The sequence below is a fragment of the Phaenicophaeus curvirostris genome, chromosome 12, assembly GCF_032191515.1.
Source record: "Phaenicophaeus curvirostris isolate KB17595 chromosome 12, BPBGC_Pcur_1.0, whole genome shotgun sequence".
In the NCBI taxonomy this organism is placed as follows: Eukaryota; Metazoa; Chordata; class Aves; order Cuculiformes; family Cuculidae; genus Phaenicophaeus; species Phaenicophaeus curvirostris.
Window position 1 is genome coordinate 12,839,285 of NC_091403.1, and position 17,091 is coordinate 12,856,375.

The following is a 17,091-nucleotide window of genomic DNA, read 5'->3' on the forward strand; positions in this document are numbered from 1 at the left end:
AAAAAGCAAGTGAAAGAACAGAGAATTACTTGCTTTGAAATTTTTGCATTACAGTCTTCCATTAGGATGGCGAGCTGCCTTTAAGGTACAACTTTATCTTTGCACTGAAGTTTTATTCTATCAATTAAACTAAACATGAAATGTTAAAAAAAAATAGATTAAATCAACTGCTAACTTAACCTGCTCTTTTTTCTTGTGGCACGGTCACTTATAAAACACAGTAGCAAAGGAAGAAACTTAGCCTTTAGGGCAAATATAGACCACTCCTGCTTTTCTAATGCTAGGAATATTAACAGCATATTATGTGGCAGCCTTTATTACCTGAAAAAAAATCAAAGAGTGCTCAGTATTAGTGTGATGCAAAGTACACTGTATACAGAGAAGGGACAAAAATGGAAAATTAGATCACAGAATCATTTAGGTTTCAAAAAATCTTTAAGATCATTGAGTCCAACCACTAACCTGACACTGTCAACTCCACAAATAAAACGTGCCCCTAAGCACCATACCTACACGTATTTAAAATATCCCAGCTCCAATACTTCCCTGGGCAGCCTGTTCCAAAGCTTGACAATCCTTTTGGAGAAGTAATTTTTCTTAGTATTCAGTCTAAACCTACCCTGGTGCAACTTGATGCCATTTTGTCTCTTCCTATTGCTAAAGTTGCTCAAGTTATCCATCAGACAACTGAGACAGAACCATCTCATGCTGGGAAACCATGAAATACAACAGGGAAAAGTCCCACCCATGTTTCCTAATGAGACAAGAATATCAAGGGACACAATCTGGGTGTAGTTTGCATTTTGTGCTACTCTATGACTTCATCTCGGTTTCACAAATATTTGAACACGTGAACCCAGGGCCCAGTCAAGAAAAACTCCACAGACACAATGAGATTGAATGACAAACACAAGATGAGCTTTACCACACCCTCATACTTCTTTCTCTGAACTAGTAACCTTTCGCTGAAGTCGTTAAACCAACCAGAGACATCTTCAAATCTTGGGCACCGTCTCAAGCACCCAAGAGATTATGACAACATTACGCTATGTAATGTTGCCACCTCGTGGTAATAATAAAGATGACGCTGGATTGACCACATTTTCAGTAGTAAATTTCAGTTGTTGTGGCCATTAAAGACAACACATTAAACCAGACATCTCTTAATTCCTCCTTGTCGTTAAAGTTTTACAGTGTATGTTCACCATTACAACACTCACAAGCACAAAAGAATCCTGTGATTTATAACAGAATGATTTATAACCACAGGTCATAGCAGCTGGGAAATGCTAACCTGTAACAGCGTGATTGTAACTAGAACTGGGTCTCTGATGACGTTCAGGCTTCTGAGACAAATTTGAAAAATTGAAAAGCTCTCTGAAAGGACAATGAGAATGAATCAAGGTCAGGAAAATCTGCCTCAAAGAGACAGATCCATAAAACAGTGCTGTCATGATGGACCACAAGGTATCCATCCCCACATTGAAAGGATCTTGATAGTACCAGAGCCATAGCTCCAAATTAAACAGAAAAGCAAAATCCATCATAGGAGACTAAAGAAAAATTAATTCAGACTAAAAAACTCAGGTGCACTTGTAAACACAAAACTTAAGAACAAATTGCCATTGTATGTGGCAGATTTCCCACTGTCTAACATCTGAAAAACAAAACTGTCAAATCAAAACAAACTTTCTAAAAAATGGGTTGTTTCAAACAAAACCAATGATATTTGATACAGCAACCCTGCATGAAATTGTTTGCCTTACATTAAGTGAAACATCATAGCAGATTAAAGGAATGAATTCTCTAGCCTTAAAATCTGTATGTTTACTTTTCTTGAGAGCAATTCAAATTCCTTATTTGGTTGGCACACACCAACCCAGACCACTGCTAACTGTTGATGTCTAACATTTTACTTGTTGGCCAGAATTAAACGCTTATGCTTATAAGAACAATAGGTACAAATTTTGTTTCAGCAGGTCTGCCAGCTCTCCCTCTCACACACACTTACCTCTTTGTCTCCTAAGCAGAAGCATCATCATGTCAAGCCACAATCACTGGAGTGTAGATTCAGAAAGATTAAATCCAAAGTTTTGAAAACTTAACTCCAAAAATTGGAATGCTCTTTCAAGCCTTTGTCAACTTTTCCAACACTCTGAAACAATCCTACCTTTGAGTAAACGCAGATTCCTTTTAGATAAAAATAAATTCCACTGTGAGAAAAATATGACTGTGGTGTTGGTTTGTTCTTATGTTCTATTAAGACAGTGAAGATACTTGATCTGTTTCTGCCTCAGACCCTCTTATGATTCTTGTGATCTATAAGCCATTTTTTTAATAACACAGAGCAAGCCTCTGCCATCCCGCAACCTGTACCCTTAAGCAGGATCTCAAGAACTCCTGGCTCTGGTTCTCTACTGAATTTAATGAGCAAATGTCTGTATCCTCTTATTCTACTCTATCAGCTCGGTGGGTTTCATCTGCCAGGGAAGGCAGATGAACTGAATGTAGAACATCTATAACAGTCACGTTTTGATTAGAAGGACGACGTGATAGTTTTCTCTGACTAGAAAGTACCAAGCCATCTGCCAACACCACCTCATCAAATGCATCTTTGCTTATTTCTATAATATGCCCTGTTGCCATCATGAGCATTTTTGAAGAAAAAGCATTACTTAGAAAACAAAAGGTTAAACATAATTAAGGAAGACAATTGCTACACAAAGAAACAACTTTTCTGTGAGAACAGCCAGTAAAATGGCTGTTAACACAGCCAGTGGACCAATCGAAAATACAGAGGTGAAACAGAAATTCACTTTGGGGATATTGAAAATTGCTGTTCTCTCCTCTGACTCAAAGTGTCCCTAGGTATAGAATCAATTTAATCAAATGAGGTGTCTGCCCATTCCACACACAGCACCTTATTCATCATCTTTATTCTAATATAAATCCATCTAGAGTTTCCTGGGGCCTTCTTAGATAAAACTTTCTTAAAAGACTTAAATCAGATTTAACTACATAATAATCCCCACTTGCTAGAACAATTCCACTTTACCTCACCTTGATATTCATAACATTGGCTGTTATGTGTAAAGTAGACACAAGACTGGTTTACTGTGCTACTGTAACTCCAACATCAGCATTCATGAGGAGAGAGATAATAATTTTCTATCATACTTAGGAACAACTGGTATTGCAGCTCTTCACAAATATTGTATTAAAAAAAAAGGTACATATTTGACCATGCATTAGGGAAGAATATAGGCTGTTGCACATGAGACACAGTTTGTAGCAGTCATTATAGCACACCCTTAGTGACTTGATGAATCAGCAACTTGAAGATGAACTGGTTATGAAGTTAGTCCTAAACGCATTCTCTTTGAGACAAGAGAACCATAGCAACATGATTAAGGCTGGCACACAATTCAGTGTTTTAATTCTCTTGGCAAAACCTTGTAAGTTCCAATTATAGCTTTTTATTTAAAAAGATGCCTAGAAAGGTCTGATTTCAATGTGTCTCAGGCATACGGTTTACTGAGCAGCTCAACAGGGGAGGGGTTACTTGGATACGTGAATAAACACGATGTTAAATCACGACCTTAAACAAGAACAGTGTGACAGGGCTATATGTGAGCAATTATGCTGTACAGAGAGAAAAACCTACAACCCTACAGTGTACCTACAATGCCAGCCTACAGAACTGTCTCCCTGGAAATGCTGGATTAGTTTCTGGAAAGAAATAGCTACTGTTCCTTGTTCCAAGGCACCCACTTCAGAATTATAGGGTGCTGGATCTATTCAGGTTCCTCAAGACCCCACTGCTGCTCACTACTGTGCCTACCTCTTTGCAAAGCCTTCTCTTCCACTGGACTGAAGGTCTGATCTTGAAGAATTTCACCTGTAACTATTAATTCAACATTCAAGCTTTTGAAATTCCCCACTAAAAAAAGAAATCTAAGCAGCTTGTGGTGAAAGAACAAAATTTCCCTACCAAGCCATAACATGAGTAATCTAGTGAAATATATTATACTTCCAAGCTAATTAAATACAAAACATTAGAAAAGAGCCTATAGGAAATAAAAACTTGGAATATGTAATCTGCAAAAAGTTCTATATTCTTAACTCAACAGCATGATATACAGTGCCTGAATTTAAAGGCAGTTTAAGTTCTACAGTTTGCTCAGTCTTCTTCTCTGTAACAAAATTCTGCATTAATGGAGTTTGTAGGCCACCCCGTCCACCACAGGGTTTACAGCAGATTTTTCTGCTACAAAAGCTCAAATGAAAGCAATTCAACATCAATTGTTCTCTTTGAAAGGAAGGTTACAGCTGTCATTATGATATCAATGTGTGTTGCAGTATCTCTCTTCCATAATGCAGGATGTGGTTTCCATAGAAATATCTTCTTACATCAGAATCTACAAGCTCTCCAATTATTCCCTTTTGGACATCTCATGCAATCCAATAAAATCTTTCCAGAGCAGGGAAATAACTAGACTGAACTACATTTAATTACTTGATGAGAAGAAAAAGAAAAGGATAATTAGCAAACAAAAGCTTTATTTAAAACAGAACACAAGACAGAGAACGTATGTCTTAAAAAAAAAAATTACATCTTACCAGAAGAAATCTCTCCAGCATTACAAATTATGAACAGTCAATTACCATGTTTAAAACCACACTGATATTTTGCTTATTTTTGAAAGTGCAATTACAGTATAATGCTGAAATGTCTGCCGGCTCTGTCTCCAAATATAGCTCCCAGGGCCTGCTTTTTATCTGAATCCTTCGCATTGTCAAGTATTGCCTGGACCTTTTTCTAAGTCCTCTAGTTCAGAACCCTCCAAGTTTAGAGTCTCTGCTTCTGCTGTGTCATCTTGGTTTTTTTCTGTGGCATCTTCTGCCACTTTCCCAACACCAGGAATGCATTCAATGCCCTGAAATTAGAATCAAAACAGAAAGAACACCGAATTATATACAAACAGCATAAACAGTGACTTGACCCTAATATAAAATGGCTCTGTCAACCAAAACAACACGCAAGGCAAGAAATTTAGCTCACGGTTTGTATAGTACAGTTTCATTCCTGCTGTTCTGCCTGAGTTCCCAGAAGTGTCAGCATAAAGAAAACTGGGAGTGCACGAAGCCTTGATCTGGCTGGGTGGGCTCTGACCACAGCACATAACGCAAGAGCGTGCACCACAGGAGCCGGGGTTGTCACAGCTCCCCCAGGAGACCCATGTCTGAAGAAAACAAACTGATTTAATTGTTGTGCGGCAACCAAAATGTGCTGGGGAAACTACCCCTAGAGCTCTTTGTTTTGCTTCCAATCGTCTCTCCTTTTTCTTTATTACTTGAAAAAGCTTCATTACTACGATTTGTTCTCTTCGACACATGCTCCCTGAACAGGCTTAGGCGTCAAACCTCTCTGCCTCTTTTAGGCCTCCATCCTGCAAAAACCTAAGAACAATCAGACTGGCAGCTCAGTAGTGGGATAAAATAATCAGGACTGTAAAGAGCTTAGCTTACTCATTCTAAAGGTTGCACGGGAAAAATCACAGTTCAGTTCAGAGGGCCACTACATATGCAAACCTTGGAATTCGCTGTATGCCAGCTTCCCGTATCTCAGTAAGTATCAAATTAAAAAACTATCTTGTACTCTTTAGCCCCTCAAATCACTGTAGCTATAAAAATGAGCTATATGAATCTATTACATGTGTGTGTAAATATACCCTGTTAAATGATTTCTCTTCCTCTAATCAGCTGCAGAGAAGAAATGTCACTATATTCCTGTTACTGAGACTATTTGGTGTAAGTAAATCAGTTTTTCAAACAATAAGAATTAATTCAGAATGAATGATTACAGCTATTTGTGACAACATGCTGAAGAGTTTTATTTTTATAGATATATGTATACATTTAGACAGAAATATATATATATACACACCTAGGTACCTGTGCGCATCCAAACTGAAGTATCAGTTGCAGCGAGCAGAGCGCTGCAGTTTACATGTACGGCCACTAGATGCAGACACACAACCTCACAAAATTTAAAATCCTGGTTATAGAAACCTTTTTTGGAATATCTATGATTGCCGAACTCTTGAAACAGCATTAATAGGAGAGAATCCTGAGTACTGAGGGAAGATATAGTATCAGTAGAATTTTCTCTTTTTCTTCTCAATAATTTTGTTCCAAAACATAGCATTGCAAATGTTGACATGGATCTAAGAAATCAAAGAGAAATATGACTTATCTGCTTTTGTGGTTGTTGCCATAGATCCCAATTGGAGCTGACAATATTGAATTACATTGTGTTTTGCTTTCTACATAACAGAGCAAGCAGGAATGAAGCGCTATGTTCCCAAGAGACCTCCTAAGGATCTAAATGATTGTAAACATATTGAACAGGCAAGTACAACTCCAGAGGTTTTCATTCTCTGCTGCATCATTTTCCTCTGTCTGTTCCCATACCACAACTCTGGAAACACAAGCTTCTTTTTACACACGTGGTAAGTAGCACATGAGGCCAAATGATAAAGGATTCCTGCACTCAGAAAATGTTTCTGCTTTATCTACTCTTAACAGATATCACAAAACCCTGGAAAATTCTCATTATTTCCTCACCAGCCACCACACAGAGCTATGCAGCAGTGATGCTGCCTTTAGGACAAAACAAACCAGGGAAACTCTCCTCTAGCTTTAGCAAGTGTGATCTGTCCTGTACTCTGCCTCTGTATTTCCCTAGATACGTGATATGCACAGTAGTGGGATAATACAGCACAAGAAGCACACAAGTAGACTTCACATGTAAAACAGATACAGTAGATGTATTGCACACTGTTTTAAATATTGGTTTTATAGTGGGTTGATTTTCCACTGAAGATGGATGAAATAAAGCCTGCTCAGCACATTCAGTGCAAAGGAAAGTGATGGCTAGTGAGCTGTGCACAACAGTGGAGAACATAATTTCAAAAGCAGATTTTTATTACATATTTTAACGCCAAATTCACTTGCTTCTGGTCCCTTCTACTATAAAGATCACATTACAATTCATAATCCATATGAATACATATAAACACTCCCCATTTCTGGTTTATACTTTCCCTCCTTACCCTTTTTTCAGATACGAGATATCTCATTTACATGCAGAGCGGCCAAGGCAGCCCCCAGGTCTCACATGTATTATTTACTGACAGCCACTCTTGTGGAATTATATTTACCTATGACTTGGGTCATTTCTCTTTGGTTTTTTGTTGGTTAGTTTGGGGCTGTTTGTTTGTTTGTTTGTTTTGCAGAAGATGGCAAAAGAAGAAAGCAAAGAGAAAGTATAGTCTCCCCCAGGATCCACCTTCTGTTTGCTGATCTGACATGGTTCTCTTCAGTTGCCATTAATAAACTGAGCTGAGCAAGACAGATTAAAAGAAAGAACACCACCAGATTTGCTAGTTTAATGCATGAGGAACATAAATAGAATGGCTTCAGAGGAACCCAGACTAGTGGACTGCACACCCAGTAGCTTCCTCATGTGCAAACAACAGAGAAGTCAACTTCTAGTATCACTCCTCTTGATTTTATTTCTTATCTTTATATAACTAATATGGCCAAGTTCATACTGTTTATTTTAACTCACTTCCTGCAGAGGATGACTCCATCTGAATTTTTAACCAGATATTCACTCGCTGGCTCCAATCTCCTGGTGCTTCCACCTCCCACAGTCGGTTCTGCTCCTCAGGGTAAGTCTGCAAGAATTTCTGGCAAACTGAATAGGAGAAACCAAAGGGTAAAAGCACGAATGAATGAGCGAAAAGTACAGTGGAAGAGGGAGCATGTGCTATTCCAGAAATTCTCTCAGACCTACTTTTATTAGTTCCTTTTGAAATTTTTTTACTTCTCTCATCTTCCTTTTTAGGTTTTTTTCTCCCTTTTAGCTGGAGCTTTTAGGAAAAAATCTGTGTGGCATGACCTAAACAGGCACAAGTGAATGCTGTTCATCTCCTTCAACCAAGAATACTTCCTTGTGAGCACAGAAATACAGGATTTGAAATGATTTACCGAGCCTCCTTCCTCTGGCACTGCTTCGCAAGACTATCTCTAGACACTTAGCAGGTTTTAGACCTTCCAATTTTAACCATCAAGAAGGCTACTCAAATTTCTATTTATAAACAAAAGCTACGTATCAGTTTGTTCTTGGGCCAGTACCATCCTTCACTTTATTACTGCTATCCCATACTCCATTGCCGGTGTTCTTTACTACTTTGGGCATGAAAAAGTGGAAATAGGAAGAACTAATAAAGGAATAACAGGAGTACTTGTGTCAAATATACGATTGCCTTAAGAAACCGTATTCCCACAGACTCCTATCACTGTCAATACACACATTAACATAATTTGGATAAACAATCATACTTATGTTTCCTTATGTTATGAAACTGAAACCTAACTTACTCAGAGGATTCCACAGTGCGTCTGCAGAGCCAAGAGGAGGTACATGGTGTAGGACAAAAAGTTAAAAAAATTTAATGGGTATTTTTAAACTTTCCTAAACCAGCAAACTATCAGTTCTATCAACTGTACTAGGACAGCAACATGTAAACAAAAAGAAGTACTTTAATGATTTCCTCTGTCCATTCTGGTTCATCACGCTACAGAATGGCTCTAGATGGGTCTAGAGCATCTATCTCCAGCATTCAGTTGAGTTTAACACTGGGATGTTGAGACAAAAACCCTGATTCCGGTAGGTAAACATTTGCCTTATAGAAATAAGCAGATCACTATCATTAATTTTATCCAATTATAGCTAAAGCAATAAAAGATATATGAAAGTAACATAACAAAACAGAGATATGTGCTAAATGGCTTTCTATGTCCTTTTAGGCCTCTGTAGCATGCCAGTGAAAACTGCACATTTAGAACAGAGTTATAGTAAAAGGTCACATTCTTCTGTCAAAGTACGAGACTGTCATTCCAATGAATTTTAAAATTCAATATACTCAAAATCAAACTTAGAGTATTAGTATTTTTATATAAGTAGGACCTAGAAAACCTAATCAGAACATAATACAAGTCAAATTTATTCACTATTACCTCTAATCTTAATTGAGATGAAAGCACAGTCTTGCCACATATTGCTAGTGTTAACACATAAACAATGCAGCTTTCTCACTCTTTGATCGATGTTTCTGTCTAAGCCACAAGAAAAATGGATATTATTGGGAGAAGAGAAAGAATGTTGTCAATACTATTCCTTCCTGAATTTATAAGTGGCAGCACCTTAGAAACTCCTGGAGTACATTTCTATATAGGGGTATATTTGTATACATTCAGTGACACATACTGACCAAGACAAAGAACAGATCGCCTGATCTAGTGGAAGGTGCTCCTGCCTATGGCAGGGAGGTTGGAACTGGATGATCTTCAAAGTCCCTTCCAACCCAAATCATTCTATGATAAAACAGGGAATGGCTGTAAAGTCATAGGGCAGCAGAAACGTCCCCCTAGAAATGACAGTAAAGACTGTTTCTAAAGAAAACAGTTTTACAAATACTGTAAGCACAGATACTTTCTGCAAATTTTACTAGGAAAACCAGAACTTCAGCCTGAACACAGAGAAGATAACTAACTACTTAATGATCTCTTAGAAGTGCCAAATGCTCAAAGACAGTCAATACAAAGCAAGTACTGGTATGACTGGATGAATGAGCAAATCCCAGGTATACAGCTCATTAAATCTATTTTCTTACAAACCCAGTATCTACAAGAGCATTATATGCATAGTGAAGGCTTGACAACATCTTATGATTCTTCTCCCTCTACTGTCAAATAAAATGGGTAAGTCACTGTCTAGGGCAATGACACAGTTCTGTTTCTAACAGAGAGCAAGGTAAAAATGCAAAAATGTCACATAGGAGCATGAGTTTTATGCTTCTCATTGTCTTACATATCAGCCTACCTTTCTACAGGAAATTCCAGATGTTTCAAGAAAAGTAATCAGTTGCACACTAACAACAGTTCAGTTCAGACAAGTGCAATGAACACTTAATAAAATCCTACTAGGACTATACTGAAATTTATACATTATACATGACCCTTACCTAATACTTCCACATCAAATGATTTACCTTGATACATCGCAGCAGAAATAGGGCAGCTGATCCCCAAGGCATCCTCAGCCATGAAAGACTGACAGAAATCACGCAGCATTTTCATGCCTAGGCCACTTCTTCTGTACTTTCTCCGGACAAATATAGTATCCAAAACTGGCAGCATGTAACATTGACTGGTTGTACCATCACATAGGCTCCCTGTAAGCAGACAGTAAACAAACATATAGATTTGAAAACAAATTTGGTATTGCTGCACTAACTAACCACTGTGCGATTCTAGCCACAAAAACTGCCCTGATACCCTTCCAGTTGAAATCATGGGGACGTGACAGTGCTCTACATGAGGACAAAATATAGACTCAAGTATAAGCCACTGAACCGTTAAAACTCAGTTCTCAGAGAAAGCTGTCAAAGCAATCAAGTATGGTAAAATCAAACTGGAGTCAAGAGAAAGTTGATTAAGAACAGACATTCAGGGTCCAAAATTTTAATGCTCACCCTAAACAACTTAGGAACCTACTGCAAGAGATACTTAACAATTCACTGCACAACTTCTATTCACTGCAGAATACTATAAAAACAGAGCCTTAAACTACTTGATAGTATTCATGCTGTCAACCTGCATTCACCCTGAAAATGAATGACCAACATCAGTTCACCAGCTATCTAAATATAGGATATGGTCACCACAGAAACTTCTCACTGATTTATTTTCATTTCCAGAAACTATTTATGAAAATTCTATGCTGCTTCTATCTAGGTACATGACAGTTTAAATAGAAATGGATATCCAGGCCTTTATAACAGAGAAAAATTCCATTTTCTTACTTTGTGGCTTAAATCTCATCAAGATGTTCTTGATTTTCTTTTGTACCACTTACTAGGGTACCGCTTGGTCTAGTTTTCAGCGTTTGGAGACAGGAAACTTCCATCACTGCACTAAGACCTATTTCATAATTTCACAGATCTGTTACTGAATGGTTGCTCCTAAATTCCAATATAAGATTTTCACTTAACAGATCATTTTTTTCCTTTATCATGTTGACAATACCTATATTAAACCGAGGTCTTGAGTTGGTGTCTACTACCTTTTGCTGGCAGTTGCCAGGCCTCAGTTTGACTACTCTCTTTTATAGGACACCAATTCAGCAAAGCATACATGACTATATTTAATTCTAGACCTTGATATGTTAAGGCTGTAGCTCTCCATTTAGCAAGAATCCACATCACACAGTCAGCCATACAACAAGAGCATGTAGCTATATAACCAATCCATTCATATCCAGGCTCAGTCCATCCTGCTTAACCAAAGTGCATGCTTAACTCCAAACACATGTTCAAGCACATTGTTGGATGGTTTGTGGTGGTGTTTATAACCTTCCAATATTTGTAACACATGATGGGTAGTTACTCTTTTTTCACGAGCCAAAAAATTGAGTATATCCCCAGTCCCATTGTTAGCTGCCAACCCCACAGAGATGTTAGATTCCAGCGGCGTTGCACCATACGTTTTAGGAAAGGAACAAACTTTTCCTCATGAACTCAACAGCTTTAAGAATTCCTGCATGTTGAAAGTGTCCTTATAAGTTTATTATTATCTCATATAGTCTGTCTCCTATAAATCCCGATGAGACTGCTGTGCAGCAAACCCAGGAGCTGAGTGATTTATGTCTGTGCTTCTAACTTGGTGTTGAGAAGATGACAAAAACTTGTAATGTCTAAGGACACTGTAAATAAAGAAACCATGAAGCCATTCTTCACCTTGTCCCTGGGAAACATATTAGAAGAGTCATAGCCCACAGTCATTTGAAATAAAAGCAAACAAACAAACATTTGGAACAAAAGCCACTTTGTCTCTAGTTCCTATGCAATAGCAAAGAAGTTACCATAAGCTAATGGTGGCCCAGAGGTGGCCAGGAGACTCTCATACATTTGGTTCAGGGGTTTGTTTCATTGTTGAAACACATCAACAAACAAATTTTTGACGTGAGGGAGGAGACAGGGGAAAATAAAGGCATTGGCAATGGAGATGGAAGTACTCATCCAGTGTGGCCTTTGAAAGCGTTTGATCTGTTCGGTTAGGTCACAAGTGCCAAATGACCAACTTATGAGCCAGCAAAATGGTAAACAGATATTCAAGGGCAGGAAAGCAGACAGCCATTAGCATTCCCAAAGAGCCACAAACCAGAAAAAAAACCCAATCCAGTCCCCACATCCAACAGACCCAAACAAAACAAGGTTGTGTATACTGACTATATCCCTGCTGAACAAGTTGGCTTGGCACACACATGTTTGGACAGGCCTTCCGCAGGCTGAGTGCTTGTGTAAAGGGTGGGGAATATTTCTGCTGAATAGAACCCAAGGTCAAACCACTGTGAGTTTGTATGTGAGAAGGGGAACAAAGGTTCTGGTTTCAATAAAATTAAATTAATTCATGTCTTGACTGGTATGTAGTCATTTAATTTTTATTACAGACAGAACCTTCAGTCTGCCTCAGAAATGCACATTAAAAGTATTATTGCTACAAAATAGAGGGAGAGAAAAGCAATTATCCAGCAAGATTTCACCTAATTGTCTGTCAGGTTAACTTCAATTCTGATTTAATTTTTTTTCTAGAAGAAATGTATGTAATCAATGAAAAATAAAACTCTATTATCTTTTTAGGGATATATTTCCAGAGAATACCACCTTGGCCACCAAAGTATTAAAAGGAATTTGCGAAGCCTTGTAAGAAGAAAGGCGTGAAATGGATTTGAGCTTGGGCAACCACTTCCAAAGATCAACTCTAAGCCTCTGAGGTACCCAAAAGCAAAGACCAGGCCCGGGTTGCTTTGCTGCCCACTTTATATCAGCTTAGACTTTTTGCAGTCAGGTGCTCTGAATAGTGGAATAAACTCCCCAGGGAAGTGGTCGACTCCCCTACACTGGACACTTTTAAGACTCAGCTTGACAGGGTTCTGGGCCATCTCATTTAAACTATATATTACCTAAAAAGTTGGACCAGATGATCCCTGAGGTCTCTTCCAACCTGGCATTCTGTGATTCTGTTCCTAAACTGTGATTTCTGGAGCATCTCTAAAGAATGAATGAGAAGCCAACAATGTGTTTACTCCTGGTTCAATTGCATGTTTTACAGCTTTCTCAGAGGACCTGATTTTGTTAAGGTTGGTTTGGCTCACAGCACAGAGAATACTATCTTTCTCCACACTTTTACTATAATGTTTTGACAAAAGGGACACAGTGAGCTTGGGAAGGGACAAGCTTTGGCAATCTGACTGCTTTTTGTACCACGGTCCACAACTAGGCAGCTCCTACGTGGTACAGAAATGCTAATACACAATGGCAAGCAAAAAAAGCTGAGGTCATTTTTCTGTATATTAAGAAGGGAAGGTGTTCTGTTTTATTCTTAAAGGGACCGAGACACTCCTGGCTCACAGCATCCTCCAACTTCTTTACTGATTTATTTGCATGATGAATCTTCTAAACTCCCCTGACATTTATGTGAAGGTGGTAAAAGTCCATTTTGAGTAATTACTAATCCTTGGTAAATAAAAAAGAAAAACTGTGAGGAAATTATGCGGTCACATTGCACAAAAAAATAGTGTCAGTAACCGTAGTCATTAATCTTACATCAGTATACAAAACACATTCTTTTTGCGGCTTTCACACAGTTTTAGAGCATACCAAGAAAAAAAATCTGAAAGAAATACTTAAAAGAATATAAAACAGACCTCAAAAACAAAGTACCTACATGAAGGCTTTATGCAAAATACCTCATTTTTGGGTTGCTGTCTGCAAAGACAGAGACAGGGAACTGTATTTTCCTATTGTACCTTTAAGTAGCTACATTCAGTGAGGTCTAACTTCTTAGCTGTCTAATATGGAAGCCGCTGACATAGATAAAATTGGAGACATTTATCTTGGCACGTGACAAAGTGTCTTATCAGCCTCATTAGTGGCTTAGTACATCTCATCAATCTTTAGTATACCCAGGGGTAAATGCTGCATGTCTGTCATTGGACAGGAATAGGCACATACCAGAGAGGCTAGGGTGATGATCTGTGTAGTCATGAATAAATTTTGTTTTAATAAAGGTGTCTAATGCTCACGAAAAGTGATAGCCTTGAAGAATGAGTCTTCTGTTTATCTACACAACAGGTGCAGAATGGCCAGTGTCAGTAGCTGCCAAATTGTCTCAAAACCTTGACCTGCAGTTATCGCATCTCTGAGCAAGGCGGATGCTCAAGACCATCTGTCCCTCTTTAGCTAGACTATCAAAAGAGATCCAGCTAAGGATGTTCATAAGATGGATGTACGTGTGGAACCAGACCAAAATTACCACACTCACTTTGTACAGGCCACCTAGGAACTGGTAAATGGAAATGTCATTACAATATTGCCAAGATAGTTAATTGGAATCACTGAGGTCCACTAAAAATTTAGTTTGCATAACAGCACTCTAAATTTGTAGCAAAGATAGAACAGATTATCTCTTCCTTGGTCACCATTTCTATGATTCACCCAGATGACTTATGAAATAGTCATGCTCCACAGATCTGTTCTAGCTTATTTGGCTCCATCGAAGCATGTTTTTTGTCATACTGTAGATAATGGAAAATTCACAGATGAGAAATACTGTTGAATACAACATCAGCATGAGAGTCTCAATTACCAAGTGAAGAAAATAAAACTATAAAGTATGGCCAGGTAATTGCAGAGCATAGAAATAAAGAATCAGAATCACATAGTGGGCATTTAGGAAAATAATTTCTTCCTAGGACCAGAAGCGGTAACACAGGTCCAGCACAATATGAAGTCCTGTACTTAAAGCTGCCCCTACTAAATGTTCTGTAAGAGAAATAGGAAAAAGAACTTCCATTATGACAAAAGAAAAGAAAGCGAAAATTTAAAAAATATCTACAATAACCACATGAAACAAATCTTCTAAGAAAAGCCATTTATGTTAGCCTGTTTTGGGCCTAATAAATCCATGGCTTTTCTAGAAAGTAGAGAGAATAGGATCAGCCAGAGCATGACTTGTATGAAATTGATATCACAGAACTTCAGAAAGAGGAATTATTTTCTAAATGCATACAGCAAACAGCAAAAAGGGGCAAAACTAATTAGTTTCAACCTTCCTGAAAATGCTTTCGCAAAAGGCTGCAGTAATGTGTGACACAGGCCAGAAACTAACAAATTTTAATTTGAAAACCTGGGGGATGGGGGAGAAGAGAAAAAAAAAAATAACACTAGCAACAAAAGACAGATGCTGACAAAGTTGAACTTGAAGAATTTGGATTTTATGTGGACCTGGTTTTATACCAAAGTGACTCTTGACTTACTCAGAAACAGTTTCAGCTTGGCTAATACTCCACCCATAACAGACTACTGTGCAAATATTACTGAACCATGAATCATTACAGCTCGTGCAAATGTTTCTTTCCAAAAGCTTTGCTCAGAAATACTTACGGATTTAAAGGAAAATGTACTATGGCAATTGAAGTGTTTGCCAATTACAAACCAGTTCATCAGCATGGTCACAGACATACAAGATTCCTTTATCATAGGCTGAGATTTGGTTCATCATTGTAGCACTGTACCAGCACAGTGGTATAAATAAGGATTTTGCACAACCCAAGGCAGCTGAAGAACAAAATACCTCAGCAACTATCTCTAAAGAATCAAATACATTTTTTCTTTCCTAGGCTAGTAATCAATCAATTATTAAATCAATTAATCATCATCGTTTAAACTGGGAGTACTAGAACTGGACAAAATTCCAGGATTAGCCTAATGCACACATGTTCCTCTACAAAACCCAGCCACTGCTCTTTATGCATTCAAGGACATTGCCACTTCTCAGCACCAGCTACTCCTGATACATTGGTTTTCCTCTGTGAACTGTACTCCTTTTCTCTGATATAATTCTTTCTAGGATGCAGTCCCCCATTCTGTGGGTACACTCTGCATTCTTTGTTCCTAGACATATAGCCTTCTTATTTGGCTGCATTAAAATATATTTCATTGCACTAAGCCAGTACACCTCAGATCACTCAGCGTAACTCAGAAAAAAAGTTTGGAGGCATCGTGTTTAAATGCAAGTAATACAGATGGCTTCCAAATCCTGGGAAGGATTGTTCTCCAGATTCATTCTGAGAGAGATTGGATATAAAAATGTAAATGAGAGCCAGGATTATTTATACTGAAAGATAAACAAAAGGATTACCTTTCTAGCTATTAGGAACCAATGGAAATGTGTCTCTAAAATGACCTTACCTTTCATCTTGACCGAGTAAAAGGCAACAGCCTCACCATTTCTCCAGAGTATCTTGGCACATTCGGTGGCAGAGTGAGGTAGAAAGAATGCATCATTAGCTGAACTCCCTTCTAGCATTCCAAAAATAATGCAGTTCAGAACAAAGAGGACAATCCTTTCTCCAAATGTCTGGACCTTAGAGAACAAACAAAACCAGACCAAAATAAAATGAAGCAGAGAATAGTATTTTGCAATTCAAAAAAAGGTTTCAAAATTAAAAGGGGCTGGGAAGAAGGAGGTCAGGAAACACGTACACTTGATGTGGGCAAAATACCACATGAATTGGTTCAGATAGAAAGTCCAAAACAGTCTTCCCCAATGTTCCACCATCTATCCAGAGGACATAGAATAATTTAGGAACAATTTATAAAGCTTGAGATGTCTCCTATTCTCACAAAGAAACTCAAAAGCAGCAGGAAAAGAAGTATCTTGATTGTAGCCACAGAAAACTAGTCAAAGATTTGGAAACATGATCAAGGCAATCTAATCCTACCCAAAAGCAAAATAAAACCAGGATTCACTGTGTTATCCTAGTCACCTCTCCCCTATTACCTGTCTTGCCACAAAAATAAAAAAATGTCAGTGGCCCAGGGCCTAACTGAGGTAGACACTATGCAGAACAGGGAGTAAACACAGTATGTCCCTGGCAGGTTATAATCTAGGTGTAAT

At 38.2% G+C, this 17,091-nt stretch overlaps 1 protein-coding gene across 3 annotated transcripts in view; it reads right to left on the minus strand.

Annotated features, from left to right (window-relative positions):
* Window positions 1–4,554: 4,554 nt before the first annotated feature.
* Window positions 4,555–17,091, minus strand: part of LOC138725867 (protein FAM169B-like) — a 37,700-nt gene continuing 25,163 nt past the window's right edge. For 2 of the 3 annotated variants that reach the window (XM_069867159.1, XM_069867160.1), the window contains exons 5-8: window positions 16,383–16,557; window positions 10,122–10,304; window positions 7,634–7,762; window positions 4,557–4,937 (exon numbers count right to left, since the gene is read on the minus strand). In XM_069867159.1, the coding sequence (XP_069723260.1) occupies window positions 4,930–4,937; window positions 7,634–7,762; window positions 10,122–10,304; window positions 16,383–16,557 (495 nt within the window). In that variant the 3' untranslated portion in view covers window positions 4,557–4,929. Of the gene's footprint in view, window positions 4,938–7,633; window positions 7,763–10,121; window positions 10,305–16,382; window positions 16,558–17,091 lie in introns of all 3 variants that reach the window. The other variant, XM_069867158.1, reaches the window with a different exon arrangement.